The 24,141-nt window shown below is 38.0% G+C and overlaps 3 protein-coding genes and 2 long non-coding RNA genes across 7 annotated transcripts in view; 3 read left to right on the top strand and 2 right to left on the bottom strand.

Annotated features, from left to right (window-relative positions):
* The window catches only part of LOC145436402 (uncharacterized), a 493,503-nt gene extending 479,961 nt beyond the window's left edge, over positions 1-13,542 (top strand). Inside the window, exons 12-13 of one of the 2 annotated variants that reach the window (XM_080313759.1) lie at positions 11,631-11,682; positions 13,492-13,542. In XM_080313759.1, the coding sequence (XP_080169885.1) occupies positions 11,631-11,682; positions 13,492-13,528 (89 nt within the window). In that variant the 3' untranslated portion in view covers positions 13,529-13,542. The remainder of the gene's footprint in view (positions 1-11,630; positions 11,683-13,491) is intronic. The other variant, XM_080313751.1, reaches the window with a different exon arrangement.
* LOC145436426 (protein NLRC5-like) overlaps positions 1-24,141 on the top strand; it is a 233,178-nt gene that overhangs the window by 60,489 nt on the left and 148,548 nt on the right. The window lies entirely within an intron of this gene.
* LOC145449570 (uncharacterized) lies at positions 16,883-18,876 on the top strand. 2 transcript variants are annotated; one of them, XR_013918291.1, is made up of 3 exons: positions 16,883-17,335; positions 17,506-17,625; positions 18,312-18,876. It is a non-coding gene; the product is annotated as an uncharacterized LOC145449570 (long non-coding RNA). The 2 variants fall into 2 exon arrangements; XR_013918290.1 differs by having other exon boundaries at positions 16,884-17,625.
* Positions 19,635-20,688, bottom strand: LOC145449555 (uncharacterized). The gene has a single exon (XM_080327945.1). It carries the CDS (start codon positions 20,622-20,624, stop codon positions 19,788-19,790), a length of 837 nt encoding a protein of 278 aa, XP_080184071.1. The 5' UTR covers positions 20,625-20,688; the 3' UTR covers positions 19,635-19,787.
* On the bottom strand, positions 21,048-23,229 carry LOC145449560 (uncharacterized). Its single transcript, XR_013918289.1, has 2 exons — positions 22,299-23,229; positions 21,048-21,612 (listed from the first exon to the last, which is right to left on the bottom strand). It is a non-coding gene; the product is annotated as an uncharacterized LOC145449560 (long non-coding RNA).

Here is a 24,141-nt window from a genome sequence, read left to right as displayed (position 1 = left end):
TTATTGTGAAGAAAACGGCTGTAGCCTACATGCCGTGTTTTCATCGAGGGAAAGCAAAGACGCTTATGCAAGTAGTGAACGAATTCCCCGTTTCAGAAGGGATCCATCATCAGTGAAAACAAATATAAAGCTAGACCATGACACTATACTTTGTGTGAGCTTATTGGACTCAAGTTGTAGTATATAGTTGATATTTTGAATGCTCTAGGGATTGACTGAATCAGCCGGTTGTGCTTGGCAGTTATACTTACAGCAAATTGAATTCACATGTAAGTGTTGTCAAAGTCCTTAATGATGCTGCAGAAAAGAGGTGTAAAGTAAGCACAATGCTGGATATCATGTCCAAACTATGATGGATACTATGCAGTATAGTCTGTGATTATCTTTACACCTATTTTCTGCGGGATCAATAGGGACTTTGACATACCACATTGGGCATAGCCTGTGCGAGTGTGCGTTATCATTAGGGACTTTAGCAACACTTACAAGTGAATTCAATTTACTGTAAGCATCTGAGTGCCAAGCATAACCCGCTGATTCAGCCGATTCCAATATCATTCAAAACGTCACCTATATATTACAGCTTGAGCCTAATAAGATCACACTAATTACGGTATCGTGTCATTGTCAAGCTTTATATTTGTGTTCACTGATGATGGATCCTTTCCAAACGGGGAATTCGTTTACCGCTTGCATAAGCGCCTTTGCTTTCCCTCGATGAAAACACGGCATGTAGGCTACAGCCGTTTCCTTCCAATAAAGCAGTCATGCTGTAGAAGTTTTTGTGAAGCAGCTGTTGATTGTTCATCATGTATTTCGTACCTTAGCATGTCCTGAATTATTCTTAAATCATCATCTGCCAACCTAGCAAGAACGCGATTTCAGAATCCCACCGTTAGCAGACTCCTTGAGCACATAATCAGAAAGCTGTTGCTGTGGTGATCATTGAAGCATAGCCAATTAGCCAATCCAGGGCCGTGGTTATTTGATTACTAGTCTTCTCGCCGTTCTATGGTCGGTGGCACGCCCATTCTTGGGCAGCTACTTTCAAACGCTTTGGCCGAAATCTTAACGGCTTTCCCGTGAGCTTCTTTCAGGCTCATTGTTATTTTTTATCAATAATCTATGGAATGAGACACAATCACGGGGTATTTTTAAGATTTTCCAAATTTTGGACAACCCTAATATATATATATAATTATATACATGCTCGCAATGACAAACTGTCCTATTTAGTGCGCCGATTATAAAGAAGAAAATCCCTCAAAAATGTCTCCTGAATTAGTGTAAATGCTGGAATACATTTTGCGGTGCTTACAGTTATGTATTACCCAGTGTGACTTTTGGCTTATGACGCATAATTTTTCCGCTAAATCAGTGTCGGTGACGTTTTCCGAGGCTGTTGTCATCACTGTGTTTCTCATATGACGTAACAATATTTTTTGGTTGATGGAATACTCGAGTTTCTGAACAATTTTCAGGTTGTCAAGCTGTCTGCGGGAAGCTGGTTTGATTTAAAGAACGGAGAAGATGTCATCGACATGACTGACGGTGTAAGCGGTCACTTTAACATCAAGGTTGGAATGATGACATCATTACTAATGATCGGATCTTTGTTCAATTCACGATAGTGGTGGACACAGTGAGACTGAACGGCTCACTGCATTTGGGTTACTTCATCCATTCCACTTGACCAAAGGCAATCTAAGGTCAATTTTGACCGGCTCGCCCAGTGGGAAATTTGATAAAACGGGTACCAATCGAAAGCTATTGCTGTACCGATTATGAAAATATAAATTTTATTTTACCCGTGGCACTGGAACCCCCCTAAAATCAGCCTCGTATTTTACATTGTGTTGTAGTTTGGCATTGTGACGCAACAATGTTGTCTGACAAAACGATACTGCAGCTCAGGAGCCAGAGCCAGGCAGCATTGGTGTGTCACAATGCCAAATTCCATCACAATGCAAAATTTGACGCTGATTTTGGGGGGTACCATGGGTGAGACGAAATTTAATATTTTATATGAACGGGTTCATGTTGATGATTGGTTCTTTGTTTATTTCACCGACTTCACTACAAAGCTGTAAAGCAACATAATAGTCACATACAGCAATGGATTCACGGTGTAGTGTAGCCAGGCTGTAGCTTATGACTTAATTATGAGCTTTATTATGGCATAAGCAGCACTTGACTATATCATCACCAGGTCATACCCGAGAGAAGGCTACGATTTGAAATCGGATATTTAATTTCACTCAATTCAAATCACCTTTTATCAAACTTTAGTCGACTTTACCCAATTTAAATAACCGTGCGATACAATGAAAGGATGATTGGGAGTATTCTATCAATTCAAATCCGGAGATGGAACTTCTACTTTTTCCGAGTACTCGAGTATTTACACTACTTGCCGCACTAACTCAAGTAAATCAAATTTTCTACCGCACTACTTCTACTTGTACTTTGTCATATTTTGTGACTCACTAATTTTCTTTTCGCCATTTACAGTTTGTCAAGTAGAAGTTTTATGTACTTCCAATAGGAGAGAGAGAGAGACCATGACCAGTGATTGTTTTTACGGAGAGTCGAGAATTTAGTGATACTTCGCTCAAAATAGATATGGAGGGAGCTGATATATCTCCATTAACGTCTCAGTCAATATAATTCGTGTAGCGATTGCATGGTCATGTGCACAATTTCAAACGACTCGTTTTGCAAGCTATGTTCTGATAACGAGATCTCATCGCCTTGCCCGCAGCGGCTACATGTAGTGGCAATATTCTCTCATGCTTGATCGCATCTCTTAGAATGATTCGTTCGTATGTTGTGATGTAATAAGTGACATTGTTTTCACAGAAATCGACTCTATATTTCGACCACGTTGTTCGCGTAGCTGACGTGGGATTTCTCGGGATACTTTTCGATGCAGAATTTGTCGAATATAATGAACAACTGTTTGCCGAGATGGATGATTTGCGGAAGATATCAGATTGTAAATTGGAAAAGGTCATCAGTTAATAATATTTTTCCTCTCATAAATATAAAGTTTCAAGTTTGCTTCAAACTGGAACGTTGAATTGTAGTTAACCGATTCTTTTATCCTATTATCTTCTACTGTCACCTATTCCTTATCCGCAAGTGGGTAATCAAGTAACCATGGTCTAACTATATAACAGATATCAGGGGTAAAATGATTTCTTGTTCACGCCTGAATCAAGCATAATTCGAGGTGTTTCGTGTGCAAACGCGCTAATTCTTTTCAGATCTGCACGGAATGACTTTCTGTTGCAATTCAAGTAGAGTTGATATGGTGTTTCGGAATCTCAAGTTTTACTATTTTTATTGGGAAAAACATATAAAATATGTTATTTGATATTTTCAGTAAATATACAATGCACAGTTCATCAACACAGATTTTTCAATTTAAAGTTTGTGTTATCAATGCCTCCTTATCTTGCGTCTCCAATAGGGGTATGTCTTGCATAACTGGGATCGATTTCGTGAAATCTAAATTGGTCCGACAAAAAATACTTCCCTTCAGAAATATATTTACCTGTATTTTACCTGCTTGTCAGGTCATTTCCTTTTCGTGGTCGGTAATTTCAGTGTGTTAAGTAATCTATTTGAAAATTATCTCGCTATCGTTTCAACATGTCGATTTCAATGAAGTGGACCAATTTTCAGGTAATCCGTACCATATCTTTTTTCCGTTTACTGGCAATGTCTTCATCAAAACCCAGGGTTGTAACCAAGTCACAAGGCTCCGAGTCACTAGGGTGGAGTGAAAATGAAAATTTTTGAATTTCAAAAAAGTGTCTTGATATGTGGTGCCAAATAGTAAACAAATAATTTCTATCATAATTTTGGGTTCGTACACCCTATAGTGGTCGTGCAATTTCACCGAACGAGCCAAAAACAGCTAATTTCACCATATCTGGATCATCACTTACACTAGAAAGTCAGTTTTGGGTTTAAAAGATGCAGAAGCAAGATGTTTCTATCTCACTTCCATAGAACTTACTCTTAAAAATGAACAGAAAAAAAGTTACAAGCAAATTTCTGATTTTATAGGTAAAATTGAGCACTGAAGCAGTGGGTAGGATGTGGCAGTGGGTAGAACATATCAAGACCCTTTTTTGAAATTCAAAAATTTTCATTTTTCACTCCACCCTACCGAGTCACAAGTCAATCTCACTTTTATAGTTTTGACTCGAGTCAAGTCGAGTCATTTCCAATTCACCAACAGTCAAGTCCGAGTCCAATCAGCGAAAAGAGGGTCGAGTCCGAGTCACAGTATTATGACTCGAGTTGAGTCGAAGTCATTGAATTGACTGCTCAGTTTCCTGTTGAAATCTTGGTAAACCCACATTTTATAACTCTGATTGATGATATCGAATGGTTCGCATTTATAATATACTAATTTTCCTCACCTTTAGCAGTTTCTGGTCGCATTTTCAAGTAGCAGTACCAACAGACGAAATTCCAATAGTGTGGTTAGGTTACTATTCTTAGAAATTGCAATGAAATGCCGGTCTTGGCCGTCTGCGTCTCGAGTCATATGACTTGGCTCCAGTCATGCGCAATCACTCGAGTCCATGTCGAGTCAATGCGCAGATTGGCTCGAGTCGAGTTGAGTCATTTCCGTAATGTGACAAAATAACTCGAATCAAGTCGAGTCATCGGAAAATCGTGACTCGAGTCTTACAACCCTGTACGAACCACACCATAGGCCCTTGTCAAGATCAAAACAAGCGGAAAATACACCGCTGCCACTTCAGGCATACCTGGAACACGATTTTTGGTCATGTCGGTGTGACGAAATCGGTCACCGTAAATACTATTATTTCAACGAGTGAAATTTGGTGTGCAACGTTTTTCAGGTAACCTGGCGATTTGACAACTAGGCCGATGAAATTTAAAAAAACTATATTTTTTTCAACACCCTTGGTCTACAATATTGCGAGTCGAGTCTCGAGTGTATGCAGGGCTGGTTGAAGTACTCAGCCTTGCTAATCAAGTAGAAGTAGAATTGAATTTATACGCGATTACAAGTAGAACTGGCTCTTTAAAAGACTTATTTAAACTACTTCAAGTGAAAGTGGAAAACGTAAGATCTTATAAGTTGGTCTGGGCAAGATCGAGTACCTGAGTAATTCCATTCTGAATCACGTAATACGCTTCGAGTAATCGAGTATCACTCGTTATGACGTCATAACAAAATGTAGGGGAGAGGAGGCCAAGATGAGACATGGGGCAAGATGAGACATGCAATTTTTTCACAGAAAAATTTTCTGATGGACAGATTCCTTCAACTATGTTGTTCCCATAATATCATTCCATAGTCCTACCATATTAACAAGGCAAACAGATTTGAGGTTGGGCAGAAAAATGCCAAAAACTATGTTTTCATATGTTTGTAAGGGCATACCTATCATAGCACTTAATATTATAAAACAAGAATACTGGAGCTGGTTGAGTACAATATTAGCATTGTAATCATGCGCTTACCACTGAAAAGTAACTGACAGAAATTTTTTTATTCGAATTTATATGTTAATTGAGGTGTGGGGGTAAGATGAGACAAAATCATGGGGGTAAGATGAGACAAAATCATGGGGGTAAGATGAGACATGGATATCAGAGGGCTTTTCAATTGAAGGCCTCGGAAGACTAAAAATTTACTGTTGAAGGCACACAAAATGTATTATTTATCTAGTAGTTTACCAGATGTGACATTACAAGACAAAATAACAGCGACACTCTTATTGTTGCTGGATCTCATGGTTAATTGGTTTTCGATGTCATTTATATTTGTATATGATGTACCAATTCTTTTTAGAAATGAATTATTTCATGATTATTATATTTTATTCACGGTGTTGCTGGTTGGTTCATCATTTGGGACGAATTGGTGGTGTAATGAGCATGAATTGCTCGGTGTCTCATCTTAAACACAGTGTGTCTCATCTTACCCTCACCTGGGGGTAAGTTGAGACATTTGAGCAATAATTTTTGAGGGCCAAGAAATCCATCAGTATGTTGTTCAATATAACTCAGACCATCGTCATAGAAAGTAGAGATCACAGGCTTTCCATTGGTACCTAAATTAATCCTCAGAAGGCATTACTCTTTGAGTGGCCTTGAATTATCAGAAAAGTGTCCCATCTTGGCCTCCTCTCCCCTACTATGTCAAAGTTCAAATGTGTACCTTTCATGCGACCACAAAGAACATAATGCCTGTTATCCGTCACATGAAAGATACTTTGATATTTTTTGACCATACCCGATTTCATTGTACTTGGTGACAATGTTGTGGGATGATCATGAATTCGGAAATGTGCTGCGAACCGGCCAATCAAGATTTCAAGGCTTGTTCCAATCTTCAACAGTGAAAATTAGAATCGAAACTATAATTCTCGTTGATAAATTTACTTTCAGTGGCTAGGAGCGTATAATTTCAGTGCTCGAAAAAAATCGTGTTTACTACTCGACTCGAATCATTAAAATTGATACTCGTTTCAGATTTGAATTCTAGAATCATTGTGCCCAGCCCTACTTATAAGTACGATACTCGAAATAAATAGTTTTCAAAAGTATTTTTAGTCGACGGTTCGCAAATATTCGGCAGTTCATCGGTGCTGGCTACCTTTTAAATTGCGAGATGCGTCCCCGCGACTAACGCAAAATGAATAATGACGTCACAGGTAGGTTTAATCATTATTAGATGTGTGAAATTGTGATATAAACCTCTTACTTTTAAGAAGTAGAAGCACATCGTTACTCACCATCAGACTTGGACAACTAGATAATTCTAATTCTAATTGTCTAATTTCACTAATTTAGAGCGAAATGCCAGTAATCTAATTATACTCTAATTTGTGTGATGCTTCTATGCTCTAATTCAAATTATAATCCAGTTTATTGTTTTCCGGAAAATGTATATTTGTACACGGCATTTTACAGGGAAATCCTGTGCCAAGTCACCATCGCATTGCTTGCATCGTACAGTCATTCAGGAGAGAGAATGCAATTTCGAGACAAAATAGACTACACAGTTGAGCAGCCCCGTATTAAAACTTACTGTTAGTACAACGCTGTGCTCACTAACATGGGCATCGGAAGTAATATGTTATTGAAGTAGTACAAATACAACAAGAAATATCATGATCATGAACTTCATTTTATTTTAAACAATATGAGCTGCGTACGATACCTCACAACGCTCTGAAGGCGCCCTAGGCCGTTTCCTAAGCATCTCGGTCTTTCGGTGTCCGAGCCATTGCACGTCAAGGCAATATACTTATACTCAGTAACTCCGCTTCCGCTGGTTGAAATTGAGCCAAATTTGGTGAACATCGTTTCTAGAGAAAAACGAACAATTTCATGGGATGAACAGAAAATTTTGAATTCTTTCAAACATTTTTACATAATAAATGAAAAAACATTTTTCTCCAGTAGCAATGCGACTACTGGTTGGAATTGAACCAAATTTGGTGTTCAGGCTTCAATTAGGTAACCTATCAATTTCATCAAATAGCCAATAGAATCTGAAAAAAAATCATTTTTGAACACCCCTAACTGTGTAGCTCTAATTCCAATTCTAATCTAATTCGAAAAAACACTGTAGCTCTAATTCTAATCCTAATGTACCATAATTTTGGAAAACTGTATATCTCTAATTCCGATCCAATTTGAAAAAAAAAACTGTGTAGCTTCTATTCTAATTCCAATCTAATTTAGAAGAAAACGTTAGCTTTAATTCTAATTCTAATCTGATTTGAAGAAAACTATGTAGCTCTAATTATAATTTTATTTAAAAAAAACTGTGTAGCTCTAATTATAATTTTATTAAAAAAAAATGTAATTCTAATTCTAATCTGATTTGAAAAAAACTATGTAGCTCTAATTCTAATCTTAATCATATTTGTAAATTCTGTGTAACTCTAATTATAATTTTATTTAGAAAAAAATGTATATCTCTATTTCTAATCTGACTTGGAAAAATACTGTGAAGCTCTAATTATAATCCTAATCTTATTTGTAAGAAACTGTGTAACTCTAATTATAATTTTATTTAGAAAAAAATGTATATCTCTATTTCTAATCTGACTTGGAAAAATACTGTGAAGCTCTAATTATAATTATATTTTTGAAAAAAAACTGTGCAGCTCTAATTCTAATCCTATTCTTATTTGGGAAAAACTGTGCAACTCTAATTAATATTTTACTTGAAAAGAAAACTGTGTAACTCTAATTATAATCTTATTTTGAAAAACACTGTGTAGCTTTTATTCTAATCCTAATCTTATTTGTAAAAAACTGTCTAGCTCTACTTATAATTTTATTTGGAAAAACTGTGTAGCTCTAATTCTAATCTAAGTTTGAAAAACTGTATAACTTCAGTTTTAATTCTTTGGCCTGGAGTATTTACTTTTTTACTTACTTGTATATCACTAATACTACTTTAGTAGAAATGTACTTGAATACTTCTACTTGGGTATCGATGATGACTACTTTCACCACCTCTACTTTATACAATACAAAGAATATTCATGAGTAGATTTTAACGAGAGATCATGCTCAGGAATGCGACTAGAACCAATGCAGTGTATGCATTGTGTACAATCAAATAATTGTAACAAATCACTATTGTACTGTAAATATATGATTATCGATTTCAATACATGATCACGTCACGATGATGTCATCTTACCTCATGAAGCCAATATTGTGTTCAGATAAACAGGATCTTGCTCGATTGCACGGAGGAACAAGATATCGATTGGTCGTTTATTGAAACTTCCCGGAAAAAGTATCAAGTACGATTCCTCATTCGATCATAAGAATGTTTTAAACGCATTTATATTTTCCTATCATTATATATCGAGTATCAGAATTGTTAATTCGTTAGGCGTCTATCTTAACTTCCGGGAATAACTGTCTTTAATCAAATTACCAAAAGTTGTTTCAAGATTTAACAACTTATGTCTTCCGCATTTAAGATGGAGGTCCTGGAAATTGCTGTGAATGGCCAGTCTTCCGTCGAGGATTACAACAGACATTTGAACCGTGCCAGAGAAATTTCCGCTTTTTGCAGTATCCATGCAATGTTCTACTTTAGGATAGAAGATAAATTCCGAAATATTGTTGAAGCTTGTAAGCAGAAGAAGGTAATAAATATGATTCGGTGTTATTTGCATAGATTCAACGTACATGTTCCACCAACGCACGTTTATTATTGAATTCTGCCGTTCAGCTCGAATCCCCTTCACATGAATTAACATGGTTTTCTTGTCCTAGATATCCACCGCAGTTGTGGATTTCGTAATTCTTATCAATAAGTTTATCTAAAGCAGGGATAGCCTACCTGAGGCCGTATAATGGAATTTGTGCGGCCTTCGACACGTAATTCAATTATTATTTTTTGATTGGTTGCCCGAAAGTAATCAATTTGGAAATTTATTTTGCGTGATTTTAAAAAAGGAGCGCCCTTTGCAATCTGTACCCCGCAGTACAGATGTGAACAGCATATGAAAATGAAGGGCCCCATATACAAATACCAACTTGGAATCGTGTGCTCCTCACGAAAGAAAATTGATTCTGGTACTATTGGGCGATTTCAATATATTTCCACTATATACTGACAATCCTCATGGGAGGTGGAATAACAACAGCTAGGATGCAACAAAGTGACTACTAACAATCGGCCCACCAGAAGATAAATCATCAATTATGATTTGCCCAAGATTTTCGGAAACCCTCACCCCCATGAACTCAACCGGTGAATCTGATCACATGGGCTGAGAAAGGAAAAATTAAATGTTTGGCAGTAATATGTGAAGCTACTACCGTAATATTATTGACAAAAATCATTCCCGAATCTGAAATAAATTTCACGGCTCGTGCGACCACAATTGCTTCCGGAAATTAGTGTCCCGATATCTATAAATGTTTAGTCCGGAGTTCACCGGAAATGGACACGGGTAGTTTAACATGGATATTCGGCATCCAGTTAGTTCATCACGACTCGGTCCTGGAATGCGGCCGTGGGCGACATGAGTAATCGCAATGTGGTCGTGAACAGCAGAAAGGTTGGCCACCCCTGATCTAAAGTACCATGTAACAAATCATAGCCCCTGGTGAAAAGGCTTGAAATAGCAAGAAGCATCATTATAATATACAATATTAATAGTAATATTCTCCCGTCGCAGATCGAATGCATCAGATGCATATTCGCCTTATGGTGTGCTTCAGTCGATGACGTTTCGTCTCTCGTCAACAACTCTAATTTGAAGAAAGTAACATTGATATACTACAGTGAAGATGCTATGTTGAAAGGAGACAAATTGAAGAAAGCCCAGAAGATTGCGAATGATATCGATACGGAGTTGGAAGTTTTATATTGTGAGTCATGGTTTGGTTAGGTATATTATTAGGTATAGTTGTTATATTACGTATATATACATATAAGTTTAGCGATCATTTTTCATGAAATGCTCATTTCACGTAACATGCCTGATGGGTTACTGACGCGACTTGAAATCTTGTGGTTATGACATGCTATGGTGTGACGTAGCGTCGTTACCGCGGTTACCTGATAACGCTCGGTAGTAGTGGATAGCAGTGTAATTGTTTTACGCATGATTTCACATACGTCGCTGATCGTGAACTTGTTTATGAAGTCTTGTCAATTATGAAGTAAGACGTCATTGAAGCGCGTCGAAAAACTACTTTTCAGTTGACAATATCAAGAATGCAAAATTCAGTTGTCCAGCATTAAAAAAAAACTGATGTAGAGATAGTATTCAATTAAAACTTCTTGAGTAAGTACACCAGTCACTATAAGCCAGTTCAGTACTAGGAAAAAGTAGAAGTACTTCGCAGCTGATAACACCCTAGCTTTTGGGATCGTGATAAAGATAGTGCTTAATGAGGGGGCAATGAGTCAAAAAAAATTGGGGACTCGAATATTTCCGTAACCATAGGAGAAAATACAGTGAGCTATATGGATCTTTGGCGACATCTGGTGATCATGCTGACACCCATTGGTTCTGAAAGTTGCCAACGCGAGTTCCTGAATGATCTAGGTGTGTTCAAAGGGAGTCGTTTCTAAAGTAGATGTAGTTGAAGGGTCGCTTACTTTTAGCAGTTAACAGAAGATATTTACTTTCCACAATGCAATCTTGATATATCATCCAACTAATGCAAAATGACTAAATACACGTCAAGTGAGCGAAATATTGTTAAATAGATATTCAGTTACCGCGGCTGTTTCACACGACTCCTATGACACTTTGACCGAACAAAAATGACGAAAAATCATCCCAGAACTACTTGCTACTTTTCAAAATCCAAATTTTATGAAGTAAGTAGTTTTGTCGAACAACTGTCGGAACAAGTAGAAATGGAAGTATTTTAAAATTGTAACGACTTGATGAAGCGGTGCAAGTAGGCAACACTACTTGAGTACCCTGATAAAGTAGAAGTAGTTCGTTACTGACCCCAAACAAAATTAATTTTGGATTTGGATTTGAAATTCTAATCAGTATCAGGATTTTGATTTCGACCAGCGTAGATATCATTTAATAACAAGTATTATATATTCTCTAAATCCTTTCTCATTTCAGTGTTTCGAAAAATAGATGCCTGGCAGCGACTCGACGACGCATTTTTTCAGAGGTGAGTCGATGCTGCGAAGTCTGACCGTTCTAGAAATGAGAGTTGAGATTTATCCTTCCATTCCATGCTCGATTCATTCTCATGCACAGTGAAAAAACAAATTTATATCGATTAAATATTATTGTGGTGTCGTATAGTGACGTCATAACGATGTCACACGGTGCATCAAATGAAGCGTCGTTGAAAACAAGCATTGTTTATTCTGCAAGAATATAATAGAAAATGTCATGCATCCCAGTAAGTAGTGAAATTGAGCAAAATTACTTTTATAATTGGCAAAAGTAGAAGTACTTGGTTACCGACAACCTCTGCCGATATATGACACTAAAGTTGATCTTCGGCAATCATGCGTCACTACAATGCATAATTACTTGCTGCATTCAACCGACATAGATCTCAGTTTCTTGCGAAAAATATTGGATTATAAAAACTGACATTTGACGAGATGCTCGCATTATTAACACGGCACGAGTATAAAAGTAATCCGTCCGTATTTTTTAGCTGCTCGAAGTAAAAAATAGAGTTGATGGTCGGAATATGTGGTCGCATCATTTGTATAATCGATCGAAATAGTCATTGATTCGACTCGTGCAGAAGTTGGAGTGATCCCGTCCATTTTTTTCTTGGGTACAAGAACAAGTATTGTAAATGAAGGTTGAAAATTACTCAAGTATGGGAATTTAAAATATGATTATTTTGATGGGTTGTGTCTTACTTTTATAGGTAATCGCAAGTGACAACTTACAAATTCTCTGTACGTATCGTATGGATCAACGTGTTGTCAAAAATTGAGCCAGCAATAACAGTCAGATTTGGACAACTATAACGTTTTCAGCTTTTTCAAATTGTAGTAAAATCAGAATTAGAGTTATACAGTTATTTCCAAATTGAATTAAATTGAAATGATAGCTACACAGCTCTTTTCCAAATTAGATAAGAATTAGAATGACTGCATTCTTGATAACTTTGACATTTCATCATGTCCTGTTATATCAAATCATGGTTCCTGCTCATGAGCATGAGAATAGAAAATGTTAGTACAGCAACCTTGGACACGTTTCGTACTATACTGTTCTCTTAGTAGCGTTTACAGGAAAACGAAAAATTAGATCAGATTCAAAATGATAGCAACGGATTATTTCACAAATCGGATTCGAATTAGATTACCGGCATTTCACTCTATTTAGTTAAATTAGATGACTAGAATTAGCCAATTAACCAAGTGTGATAGCAGTACGCATGTCGTCACCCATTTAAGGTTACCTTAATGCAGAAATCCACGACCCTGTGTTTCATGACCTTTCCACTCATACAGATGATCCTAGTGGCAATAAAAAACACTTTCTATCAAACAAAGAGTTGAGCTATCTTTCCAAGTGTCATTGACACTCGAAATTGTTAACTGCACTGTAATTTATGTGATGGAAATGTAAAATGTCAACAAAGTCCACTAGGGAGTACAGCGGCCCGGTCGATGCCGCTCCCTGATATACGATGTGTTGCCTGCAAGTTTATTTTCAAGAAAGGCGTGTACTGAATTCATGTGTCGCCCTATATTGGATTGTGAGCCGAAGATGCTCGAGAATCCTCTTGCAAAAATAGAAATCCGTAGTCCATTTGTAGATTAAATCCCTACAATACATCCGACTGTGAGCCTGGGTCGTTTCCAAAAGTCTAATTCTATTTTATACGCTGTAATGACGTAAACGATGGAACGGTGCATCTCCGTCTGATCATCCGAATAGTAGGCAAACTTGTTTGATTAACTAGGATAAGGTATTGATTTAATCAGAGGTACTTGTTTTTCAGTGAGGATTACAAAAGGGAGCAGATGCAACAACATTAATCATGTACAAGAGCTAACAGTTTCATTTCAGAATTCAAGCTGACGATTTCGCATTCGATTGATACAATTGACGCGTTACAATGTAATGATGCGATTTATATCGTGAATTTCACAGTTGAGTAACCGGAAAAAGTTGCGCAGGTTTAAAAACGCAACAAAAACAAGATTCATATCCGCAAATATCATTTCGATTCTCGCTTTTTCAACAGGTGGATATTTTAAGGCGGTAATCACTGATTTAATGGATTTGAACAGAAAAGTTCTTCCACTAGAGTAGACTTGAAGCCGTCATTATGTTGGATTATTTGCTTTTATCATGATTGATACGCAAGTTACAATGGAATAGCTTCATTTCAAAACAGTTACCTTTTATCTTCTATGATGATTTCGTTGTAGCAACCAATGTTCTCTTTCTAAATCACCAGGTAGGAGCATGTCAAAGAATAATTGTTCTTGAATTTATTTGTCAAATCAGCAATCGTTGTCCAACTCTAATCAATACTATCTCAAGGCCGAATCACATTTCCTGCAAACTTTCACGGTGATTGTAGAAAGTAGTTACATGTATATATATACGGAAATGTCAATGTGTGTTAGTGATCAAGTGGTTTTATAGCTTTAAATAATTGTATATGATAAAAATACAAAAAAATACAAAACATAGAAAAATGAAAAAAGATATAATCAATCCTAAATGTATCGTGTATACTGTATATAGTGTGTTTACATTTTGGATGGTGAAATATGATATAAACAGAAACAATTTAAAAAAATGAATAACTAGAAAAAAACTTTTGTTGAACAAAAATGTATCTAATGTATGAATCCGAATGTAATATCAATTATGTAGTATCTTATATGTTCCGTCATCATCTTGTGATTACTTTCTTCGTCTTTAGTCCAGTTGACGTCAGCAGAAAAAGTGAATATTAATCCAACCAGGTTTAAAACTTCCATTGCTAAATTATTTCATCGATAATCCTCTTCAAAAACCCTGATGTTATCCTGTTGTAGAATGACGGTCGCTGTACTTGAAACGAATAATTATTAATGCGTCCATATCGATGGTCAGTTGTTTGCATTTTCTGCGACCTTGGTGATTCTACATGAACCAAACCAAAATATCATCGGCTTGTACCCCTCAGTGACCGTTTTTTTTTTATTGAAATGCGACTGTGTAATTCTCAATGACCACCATATGGCCTACTGAAGTTAACCGATAAAGAGACAATTTCTAAATGTATAATAATCGGAATTTCTGATAACCGAATAAATGTGATTCAAAGAGCTTCTTGGAGGTACAGAATTTCAAGATACAATTGAATAGTATATTTATTCTTTCCAATTCTGTACTAGTTGCTGACGATCACCCCTGACGAGTGTCAGCCGAAAGTATTCGGGTTCATCTCAACAGGAATAGGATTGATTATTCACTTATTACAGAATTATTATGATTCACTGCTTGACATTCTATAACTTGTGTACATCTTGTGATTGATACGAAATACGGTTACCATATTTTGGGAATCTGAAAAGAGGACACTTTCGTAAAAATTTATGTACGGTACTTACAATACGGGAGAAATAGCCGAAAAAATTGGTAAATTTATTTCTAGTTTGAAGTTGGTCGTCTAAAAAAAAAGGTCATCAGGTCGATTCGACTCCTGATTCACCCACTTTATCCGTTATATTTCAGTACATTTTTAACATATATTTAACCAGATATTCAGGCGCCCTCCCTGAGGACACGTATTGTAACCCTATGTGAGACAACACTGATAATACCCACAACCCAGAGTTTGATGAATGACTTCCAAGTACTTTCACCTTAGGCTTGGCGTGAAGGGGCTGGATTATCGGCGACTGTATTTTCTTCTTGTAGTGCATTTTCATGTTATGTAATGTGTAGAATTGGTGTGAAATAAACAATAATTAGTCATTTGAGCTTGACATTTCCGTCGCTTTGTTGGGATGTGAGGAGACTCAATTGGTGTATGTTATTAGAGAGAGAAAGAGTCTTCATCATTTCATCCGAACTAAATACCTAAACAGATGGCAATGATGGCGCTACAGAAAATAGGCCCTGTGGACATTCTCGGGTATCCGCTGTATCACCCAGGTATCTCTGCATAATAAGCAGACTATGTCTTGGATTCGAAATAGTCAGGTATCACTCAAGCATCATCTGTATCACTCAGATATCTGCTGTATCATAACAGTCGTTCCTCTATGGCACCAATAAATGACGAATATAAGGGTTTGAAGCTGGGTTAGGGTTACGGTTGGGGTAAGTGTTTCCCAATATTAGGGTTGAGGAAGACGGCCCATAAGAATAAGGTTGGGTAAGAGGAATATTAGACAATTTTGGGCAGTCGGATATAGGATTCGGATATTACGGCAGATTTTTTGGGATATTCTCAGATAACTGTAACTTTTGATGCGGGTACTTCCGGGTAGTAGTTGTAACCAGATGTAAGATTTGATTACAGGCCAATAGAACGAAGTCTACAAATTCATAATCAAATACAGACAGCTGACACCTTGAATTATGACTGGTAGCAGTCTAGAATGCTTGTCAAGAGTCCAAGAAAATATAAATCAACTATCCCACTACCATTCAAGAGTACACAATACTTAAAGGTCAGCCATGTTATCACATTTATTTGCTAAAACACATCAAGTATGCCATTACTTGCCAGTCTAACGATATATGATATGAGAACTGATAAAAGATATTATGATTAGACGTGAGCTCTCCTCAGTATGGTATTCTCGCGTAGCTGTGTCTGAAATTCACAAAATTGAAGGTATTGTTTCAATATCAGTCGTAGAAATGCACTTGCTCCCCACCTTGACATGTAGTTTTTAAAGCCATCGCTGACGAATGTCACAATAGGGCATAGGCCTACAATCTCAAGAATCATCAAAGTTGTTGTTGTGGCAGTCAACAAAGTCAAATCCCTCTTTGCGCACTTTGTTGCATGACTGACTTTCATGCTACCACAGTAGAGAGAGAGAGAGAGAGTCTTTATTTTTCATCGAACCAAAATACATAACAAACGGCAGTGATGGTGGTACAGAAAATATGCGTACACAGTATTTGGTATTAGATAGGAATGATCGATAAGACCGTGAAGGTCATCTAGTCTGATCACACCAGCATCAAACAGGTACACTTGACTCAGAACAGTCTGGCTGTAAAAAAGTGTTTAGTTAGGAAAGGAAAATAGAAAAAAATTAAAAAATGGTAGCAAATGATCAATGAAGCAATGTCTGGGCGAGGTAGGGCAATAGTGTTAGTGTAACGACAAGAGGTGATCAAGTAGGGCTTTTTTGAATCTATTATAAGGCAATTCACGGGTATGTGATGGCAATGCATTCCAGATGATAGGTCCCGAGTAGTCGATAGATCTCTTAGTTAGGTTGCTATTGGGTTGGGGTAAGTAGACGTTTCCTTTAGACGAAGATCTCGTGTAATGGGAATGGACATGTTTAGCAGGTATGAAAAAGTCATCAAACACAGGAGGGAGACTATTGGAAAAATATTTGTGAACAACTTTTGATACTTCGAAGCGATACAGTTCATCAACTCGCAAAATTCGATGCTTACGGTAGTAAGGCGATAAATTGGTACGTAAAGGTACAGATGAAATCAGCCGTATCGCACGGTTTTGCAGGGTTCGAATTCTGCACAAAAATGTTGTACATGCATTTCCCCAAACTACGATTCCATATTGCAGATGCGAGTGGAAAAGAGAGAAGTAGATGGTTCGTAGTACTGATCTGGAAACCAAAGATTGGAGACGGGTCATTATTCCCACACACCGAGCTAGTTTTGATATTGTGCATTCAATATGCTGCTTCCAAGACAATTTGGAATCAATGGAGACGCCGAGATATTTTGCTGACTCACATATTGAGATTTGTTTATGATTGATGTTCACAGTGAAATTATGACTGGCATTATTTAAAACGAGCATCTCGGTCTTATCTGCATTCAAACTTAGTTTGTTTGCTTGCAGCCATCTCGACACTTTTGGGAGTTCCCTATTCACAGATGCATGCAAATCATCGACAGTGTTGGAGGTTATGAAGAGGTGAGTATCATCAGCAAATAGCGTTGTGCGGAATAAAGATGCATTAGCAATGTCGTTAATATAAATGAGGAAAAAAGTCGGTCCAAGGACTGAGCCTTGTGGCACTCCACAAGTTATATCTCTGGTAGTCGTTCTTAATGTCCCCAGTTTAACAAATTGTTTGCGGTTTGCCAGGTAGCTTTCAAGTAGAGTTGCTGCAATACCCCTGATCCCATAGTGTTCTAGCTTGTATCTTAAGATTTTGTGGTTAACAGTGTCGAAAGCTTTGCGGAGATCGATAAAAATGCTGCAGCCACTTTCTTTTTGCTTGATGGTTTTGTAATAGTCCGTTACAATTGATAGTATTGCATGGTTGGTGTTGTGGTTGGATCTGAATCCATGCTGAGTCGGAGACAGTACTGCATTCAATTCAAAAAAGTTCTTAAGTCGGCAGTCAATCAGTTTCTCAAAAACCGTGGCAAGATTTGGCAAAACAGATATTGGTCGGTAGTTAGAAATTAGCTTTTTACAGCCTTTCTTAAACACTGGCATTACTCTGGCAGTTTTCAGTGCATCTGGGAAAATGCCTAGACGTATCGACTCATTAAAGAAAATGCATATAACATCACCAATAATATTAAAGACTAGCTTCAGAAAGTGAGTTGGGATGAGATCGGGTCCTACTGCTTTGTTACTTTTCATTTCAGATAATACGATCGCAACTTCTCCTTTGCTTGTCGGCTCAAGAAAAATGGATTTCTGAGGGCCAGGACTCAAGTACGAGAGAAAGTCATCGGAGGAGTTTGGTATTGAAGCTGCAAGATCCGGACCAATGTTGCAAAAATACTGATTGAACTTTTCTGCTACTGCAAGCTGGTCTTTGATAACGCTGCCATTCTCGAGTAGCTGGATGTCATCAGTACTCTTGGGAGCATTACCTTTAGTTAGGTTGATAATTTCTCCAATGGTTTTCCATGTGTTCTTGGGATCTTTGGAGCACTCTTCGAATCTTTTTTGGAAGTATGCTTTTTTGGCATTTTCTTTCATATGCGTCACTTGGTTTGCATATTTTTTGTACACTTTTTTGCCTTCGATGGTGCCTTGCAGATAGTAGTGCTTATGCATCCAATCCCTTGTTTTGATCGCAACCAGTATGTCATAACCAATCCAGGGTTTCGATTTCAAGCGCCTTGCATTGCGGTTGACTTTCCTAATTGGGAAAGATGTGTCGAGGGCTGCCCGCAGTTCCTCAATAAATTTTTCAAAATGGCAGTTGTAGTTGTCAGTTGTGAGTGGAGGAATTTTGTAATTGTTGAAGGTATTGCTGACAATTTCAATATACTCCTCTATACCGCGTGGGTTTAAGGGCGTTCTAGATTCAAATTCTTTAGCACAATGTGGCACGGCCAATTTCATGTGACAGATGATGGGATAGTGATCAGTCATACTGTGTTGGAGCACAAAAGGGGACAGGTGATATTGATGAGTGTTGCAGTAGAAGTGATCTAGTAGAGTTTTGGATTGATCAGTTATTCTTGTGGGTTCAGTAATTATCTGAGCTATTCCATAAGAATCAAGCATTTCACGGTACCTTGTGTTAAAGTTGGTGGTCTTCAGCAAATCAATATTTATGTCTCCCATAATAAATATTTGTTCGTTAGCTGCCGTTAGCGTTTCCAGAATATTTGAGAATTCGTCAAGAAAAGTCTCTTGCTTTGTTCCTGGGTGTTTGTAGATGACTGCCACTGTGAGAGCTTTTTGTACATGTACTCTGACAAATATATATTCTACGCCTTCGGTTTCAAATTTTACGTCGGGAATCATGTCATATCTCAGACCTTCGTTGATGTATAGTCCAACACCTCCAGCGTTCGTTTTAGATGGCGAGTGTAAAAAGTTGAAACCTGTCAGGTTAACATTAGTCGTTGGATGTTCTTTCAACTTGGTCTCAGAGATTCCGATGATGGTTGGTGAGCAATTGAACATTTCAAACAGGGGGGGAATTTCATCTAGATGAGCTTGGAGGGATCTTGTGTTTAAGTGTGCAAGTAAAATTCCTTGAGATGATGGGATATCACTACTATTCGTTGAATTGATAGATCTGCAGTTGCTCACGTTGAAAAAGTTTTGAGCCATTTTTTAGTGTGGGTTGCGTTTGCAGTGAGAGAGCAGTATAGCAGTTTCTAATTGAGTTTATCGAGGTCATCCTTTGACTCAATGTGGATTCTGGGTGCACCATCATTCTTTTTCATGTAGATATTTCCATTTGCAGTCCAGAGGTATTTGAAGCTTTTTTTTTGTTTCGCAGCTCGCGCTTCAAAGAAAACATCTCTTCTGTAATTTGTTAAATTTTCGTTTAGGAAGAGTTGTTTCATTCCTTCTACACCAAAGTCCTTGATATCCCTTTTGGCCTTTTTCACTTTGAGGAATTCTTTTTTTGGTTGCTCTGAAGAGAATTTGGCTATAACGGGTCCTGTTTTGTCCTTATTTCTGAAGCGCACTCTATAACACTGCACAATCTGTGGCGCAGTAATCTCAGCTTTCAAGGCGTTAGCTATTTTCATGATAGTTTCAGGCAGATTTTCTTTTTCAGAGTGGGGAACACCATGAAATTCCAGGTTGTTGTTTCGAGATTGCTGCTCCAGCTCCAGGTTGTCGTTGGTGCGTTCTAGGTCAGATATTTTTTTGTTCAGGAATCTCATAGTTGACTCAAATTTGTCGTGTTCGTTGAGCATGGATTCTTGTGAGGCGCGTTCTAGATTTTTTTTGGTGTCCTCAAATTCTGCATTCATGAATTCCATACCAGTCTTGCAAGATTCTATCTCTTTTCGCAGTTCTTCTACGGCAGAACCAGACTTTTTGATATCTTCAGCTGTAGTCTGCAGTTCTGAGATGATGTTGCGCAGTTCCTTGTTTTCTTCCTTTAACACTTTGACTTCAGCGAGCGTATTATCCAGTTTACTCTCCATCTTTTCCAGTCTCAGCAAGATGGCTTCTTCGTTTGTTCCGGGCTTTGTCATTTTGTTTCTTGGATGGGTATATAGCCTAGATTATAGCCTAGATTACTTTAAATCTTAATACAACCAAATACGATACTCTTTCAATCAGCACTATACAGCGGCGCTTGTGCTACGGCACAATCTTTAGCTACTATGAGTCTTCCAGCAGTTCATGATCATAACGAAATATATCCTGATGACGTTCAACAATGTGATAACTACAGCAACACTCATCAATATCACCTGTCCCCTTTTGTGCTCCAACACAGTATGACTGATCACTATCCCATCATCTGTCACATGAAATTGGCCCTGCCACATTGTGCTAAAGAATTTGAATCTAGAACGCCCTTAAACCCACGCGGTATAGAGGAGTATATTGAAATTGTCAGCAATACCTTCAACAACTACAAAATTCCTCCACTCACAACTGACAACTACAACTGCCATTTTGAAAAATTTATTGAGGAACTGCGGGCAGCCCTCGACACATCTTTCCCAATTAGGAAAGTCAACCGCAATGTAAGGCGCTTGAAATCGAAACCCTGGATTGGTCATGACATACTAGTTGCGATCAAAACAAGGGATTGGATGCATAAGCACTACTATCTGCAAGGCACCATCGAAGGCAAAAAAGTGTACAAAAAATATGCAAACCAAGTGACGCATATGAAAGAAAATGCCAAAAAAGCATACTTCCAAAAAAGATTCGAAGAGTGCTCCAAAGATCCCAAGAACACATGGAAAACCATTGGAGAAATTATCAACCTAACTAAAGGTAATGCTCCCAAGAGTACTGATGACATCCAGCTACTCGAGAATGGCAGCGTCATCAAAGACCAGCTTGCAGTAGCAGAAAAGTTCAATCAGTATTTTTGCAACATTGGTCCGGATCTTGCAGCTTCAATACCAAACTCCTCCGATGACTTTCTCTCGTACCTGAGTCCTGGCCCTCAGAAATCCATTTTTCTTGAGCCGACAAGTAAAGGAGAAGTTGCGATCGTATTATCTGAAATGAAAAGTAACAAAGCAGTAGGACCCGATCTCATCCCAACTCACTTTCTGAAGCTAGTCTTTAATATTATTGGTGATGTTATATGCATTTTCTTTAATGAGTCGATACGTCTAGGCATTTTCCCAGATGCACTGAAAACTGCCAGAGTAATGCCAGTGTTTAAGAAAGGCTGTAAAAAGCTAATTTCTAACTACCGACCAATATCTGTTTTGCCAAATCTTGCCACGGTTTTTGAGAAACTGATTGACTGCCGACTTAAGAACTTTTTTGAATTGAATGCAGTACTGTCTCCGACTCAGCATGGATTCAGATCCAACCACAACACCAACCATGCAATACTATCAATTGTAACGGACTATTACAAAACCATCAAGCAAAAAAAAAGTGGCTGCAGCATTTTTATCGATCTCCGCAAAGCTTTCGACACAGTTAACCACAGAATCTTAAGATACAAGCTAGAACACTATGGAATCAGGGGTATTGCAGCAACTCTACTTGAAAGCTACCTGGCAAACCGCAAACAATTTGTTAAACTGGGGACATTAAGAACGACTACCAGAGATATAACTTGTGGAGTGCCACAAGGCTCAGTCCTTGGACCGACTTTTTTCCTCATTTATATTAACGACATTGTTAATGCATCTTTATTCCGCACAACGCTATTTGCTGATGATACTCACCTCTTCATAACCTCCAACACTTTCGATGATCTGCATGCATCTGTGAATAGGGAACTCCCAAAAGTGTCGAGATGGCTGCAAGCAAACAAACTAAGTTTGAATGCAGATAAGACCGAGATGCTCGTTTTAAATAATGCCAGTCATAATTTCACTGTGAACATCAATCATAAACAAATCTCAATATGTGACTCAGCAAAATATCTCGGCGTCACCATTGATTCGAAATTGTCTTGGAAGCAGCATATTGAATGCACAATATCAAAACTAGCTCGGTGTGTGGGAATAATGACCCGTCTCCAATCTTTGGTTTCCAGATCAGTACTACGAACCATCTACTTCTCTCTTTTCCACTCGCATCTGCAGTATGGAATCGTAGTATGGGGAAATGCATGTACAACATTTTTGTGCAGAATTCGAACCCTGCAAAACCGTGCGATACGGCTGATATCATCTGTACCTTTACGTACCAATTTATCGCCTTACTACCGTAAGCATCGAATTTTGCGAGTTGATGAACTGTATCGCTTCGAAGTATCAAAAGTTGTTCACAAGTATTTTTCCAATAGTCTGCCTCCTGTGTTTGATGACTTTTTCATACCTGCTAAACATGTCCATTCCCATTACACGAGATCTTCGTCTAAAGGAGACGTCTACTTACCCCAACCCAATAGCAACCTAACTAAGAGATCTATCGACTACTCGGGACCTATCATCTGGAATGCATTACCATCACATATCCGTGAATTGCCTTATAATAGATTCAAAAAAGCCCTACTTGATCACCTCTTGTCGTTACACTAACACTGTTGCCCTACCTCGCCCAGACATTGCTTCATTGATCATTTGCTACCATTGTTTAATTTTTTTTTCTATTTTCCTTTCCTAACTAAACATTTCTTACAGCCAGACTGTTCTGAGTCAAGTGTATCTGTTTGATGCTGGTGTGATCAGACTAGATGACCTTCATGGTCTTATCGATCATTCCTATCTAATACCGAATACTGTGCACGCATATTTTCTGTACCACCATCACTGCCGTTTGTTACGTATTTTGGTTCGATGAAAATAAAGACTCTCTCTCTTGTGAGAAAGTAGTCCCAGTGTGGACTTGGACTCTGCGTCAGCAATTAAATAAGAATATGCATACAAACATATACAAGTAACTTTCTGGAGTCATATATTTATATTAAATGCATGAATATTATTAAAATGATGCCTTGGCGATGATATCATTCAAGCTGCATGCAGTGGCGTAGCAGCCACTTGGAGGTTCTGGCTCTGCGCCAGGGGCGGCAGGCTCCAAGGGGGCGGCAAAATGAGGCTAACGCAGTGTACACAGCCGGCTAAAGCAGCGTAATTGCTAGTCCTATAGCTGGCGTCCCGTGAGCTAAAATTGAATCAAACTGGCCTTCAACGAAAGCTAGTGTCACGCTAATTCCGAAAACACGAATTAATATGTTAACATGACAATGGAACCATTCCGAAATAGCCGCCAAGGCCGCGTGTTCCTAGCTATGGTTGGTTGGTTAGTTAATGCAAAGCTACTTCATTCGACACTATATTTATACTCGTGTCTGGAACTTCATCTGACCATTGGTGTTTCAATTGAGAGCTGCGCGAGCTTTTCAAAACTCAAACTGATTAAGTCTTATTTACGTTCTACCATGAATGATGATCGGCTATCAGCTCTATTGATAGCAGTGGTTCTCAACCTTTTTGTCTTCGTGGACCACTTTTGGACCGCCACATACCCCCGTGGACCCCCGCAAGTTTTCGTTCAAAATTATCTCAATTATCGTGCAACCGTCAACTGTCTCGTGCAAACATTGATTTTAGGTTAGTA

The sequence above is a fragment of the Botryllus schlosseri genome, chromosome 1 (genome assembly GCF_051294905.1).
Source record: "Botryllus schlosseri isolate E-star chromosome 1, Bs_hap1, whole genome shotgun sequence".
NCBI classification, from domain to species: domain Eukaryota; kingdom Metazoa; phylum Chordata; class Ascidiacea; order Stolidobranchia; family Styelidae; genus Botryllus; species Botryllus schlosseri.
Note: the sequence above shows the minus strand (reverse complement) of the source record. Positions and strands in the feature narration are given on the sequence as shown.

What these genes read in the sequence shown, in the direction of transcription:
- LOC145449555 (XM_080327945.1), bottom strand. Translation starts at nt 20,624, where the DNA reads ATGACAAAGCCCGGAACAAACGAAGAAGCCATCTTGCTGAGACTGGAA.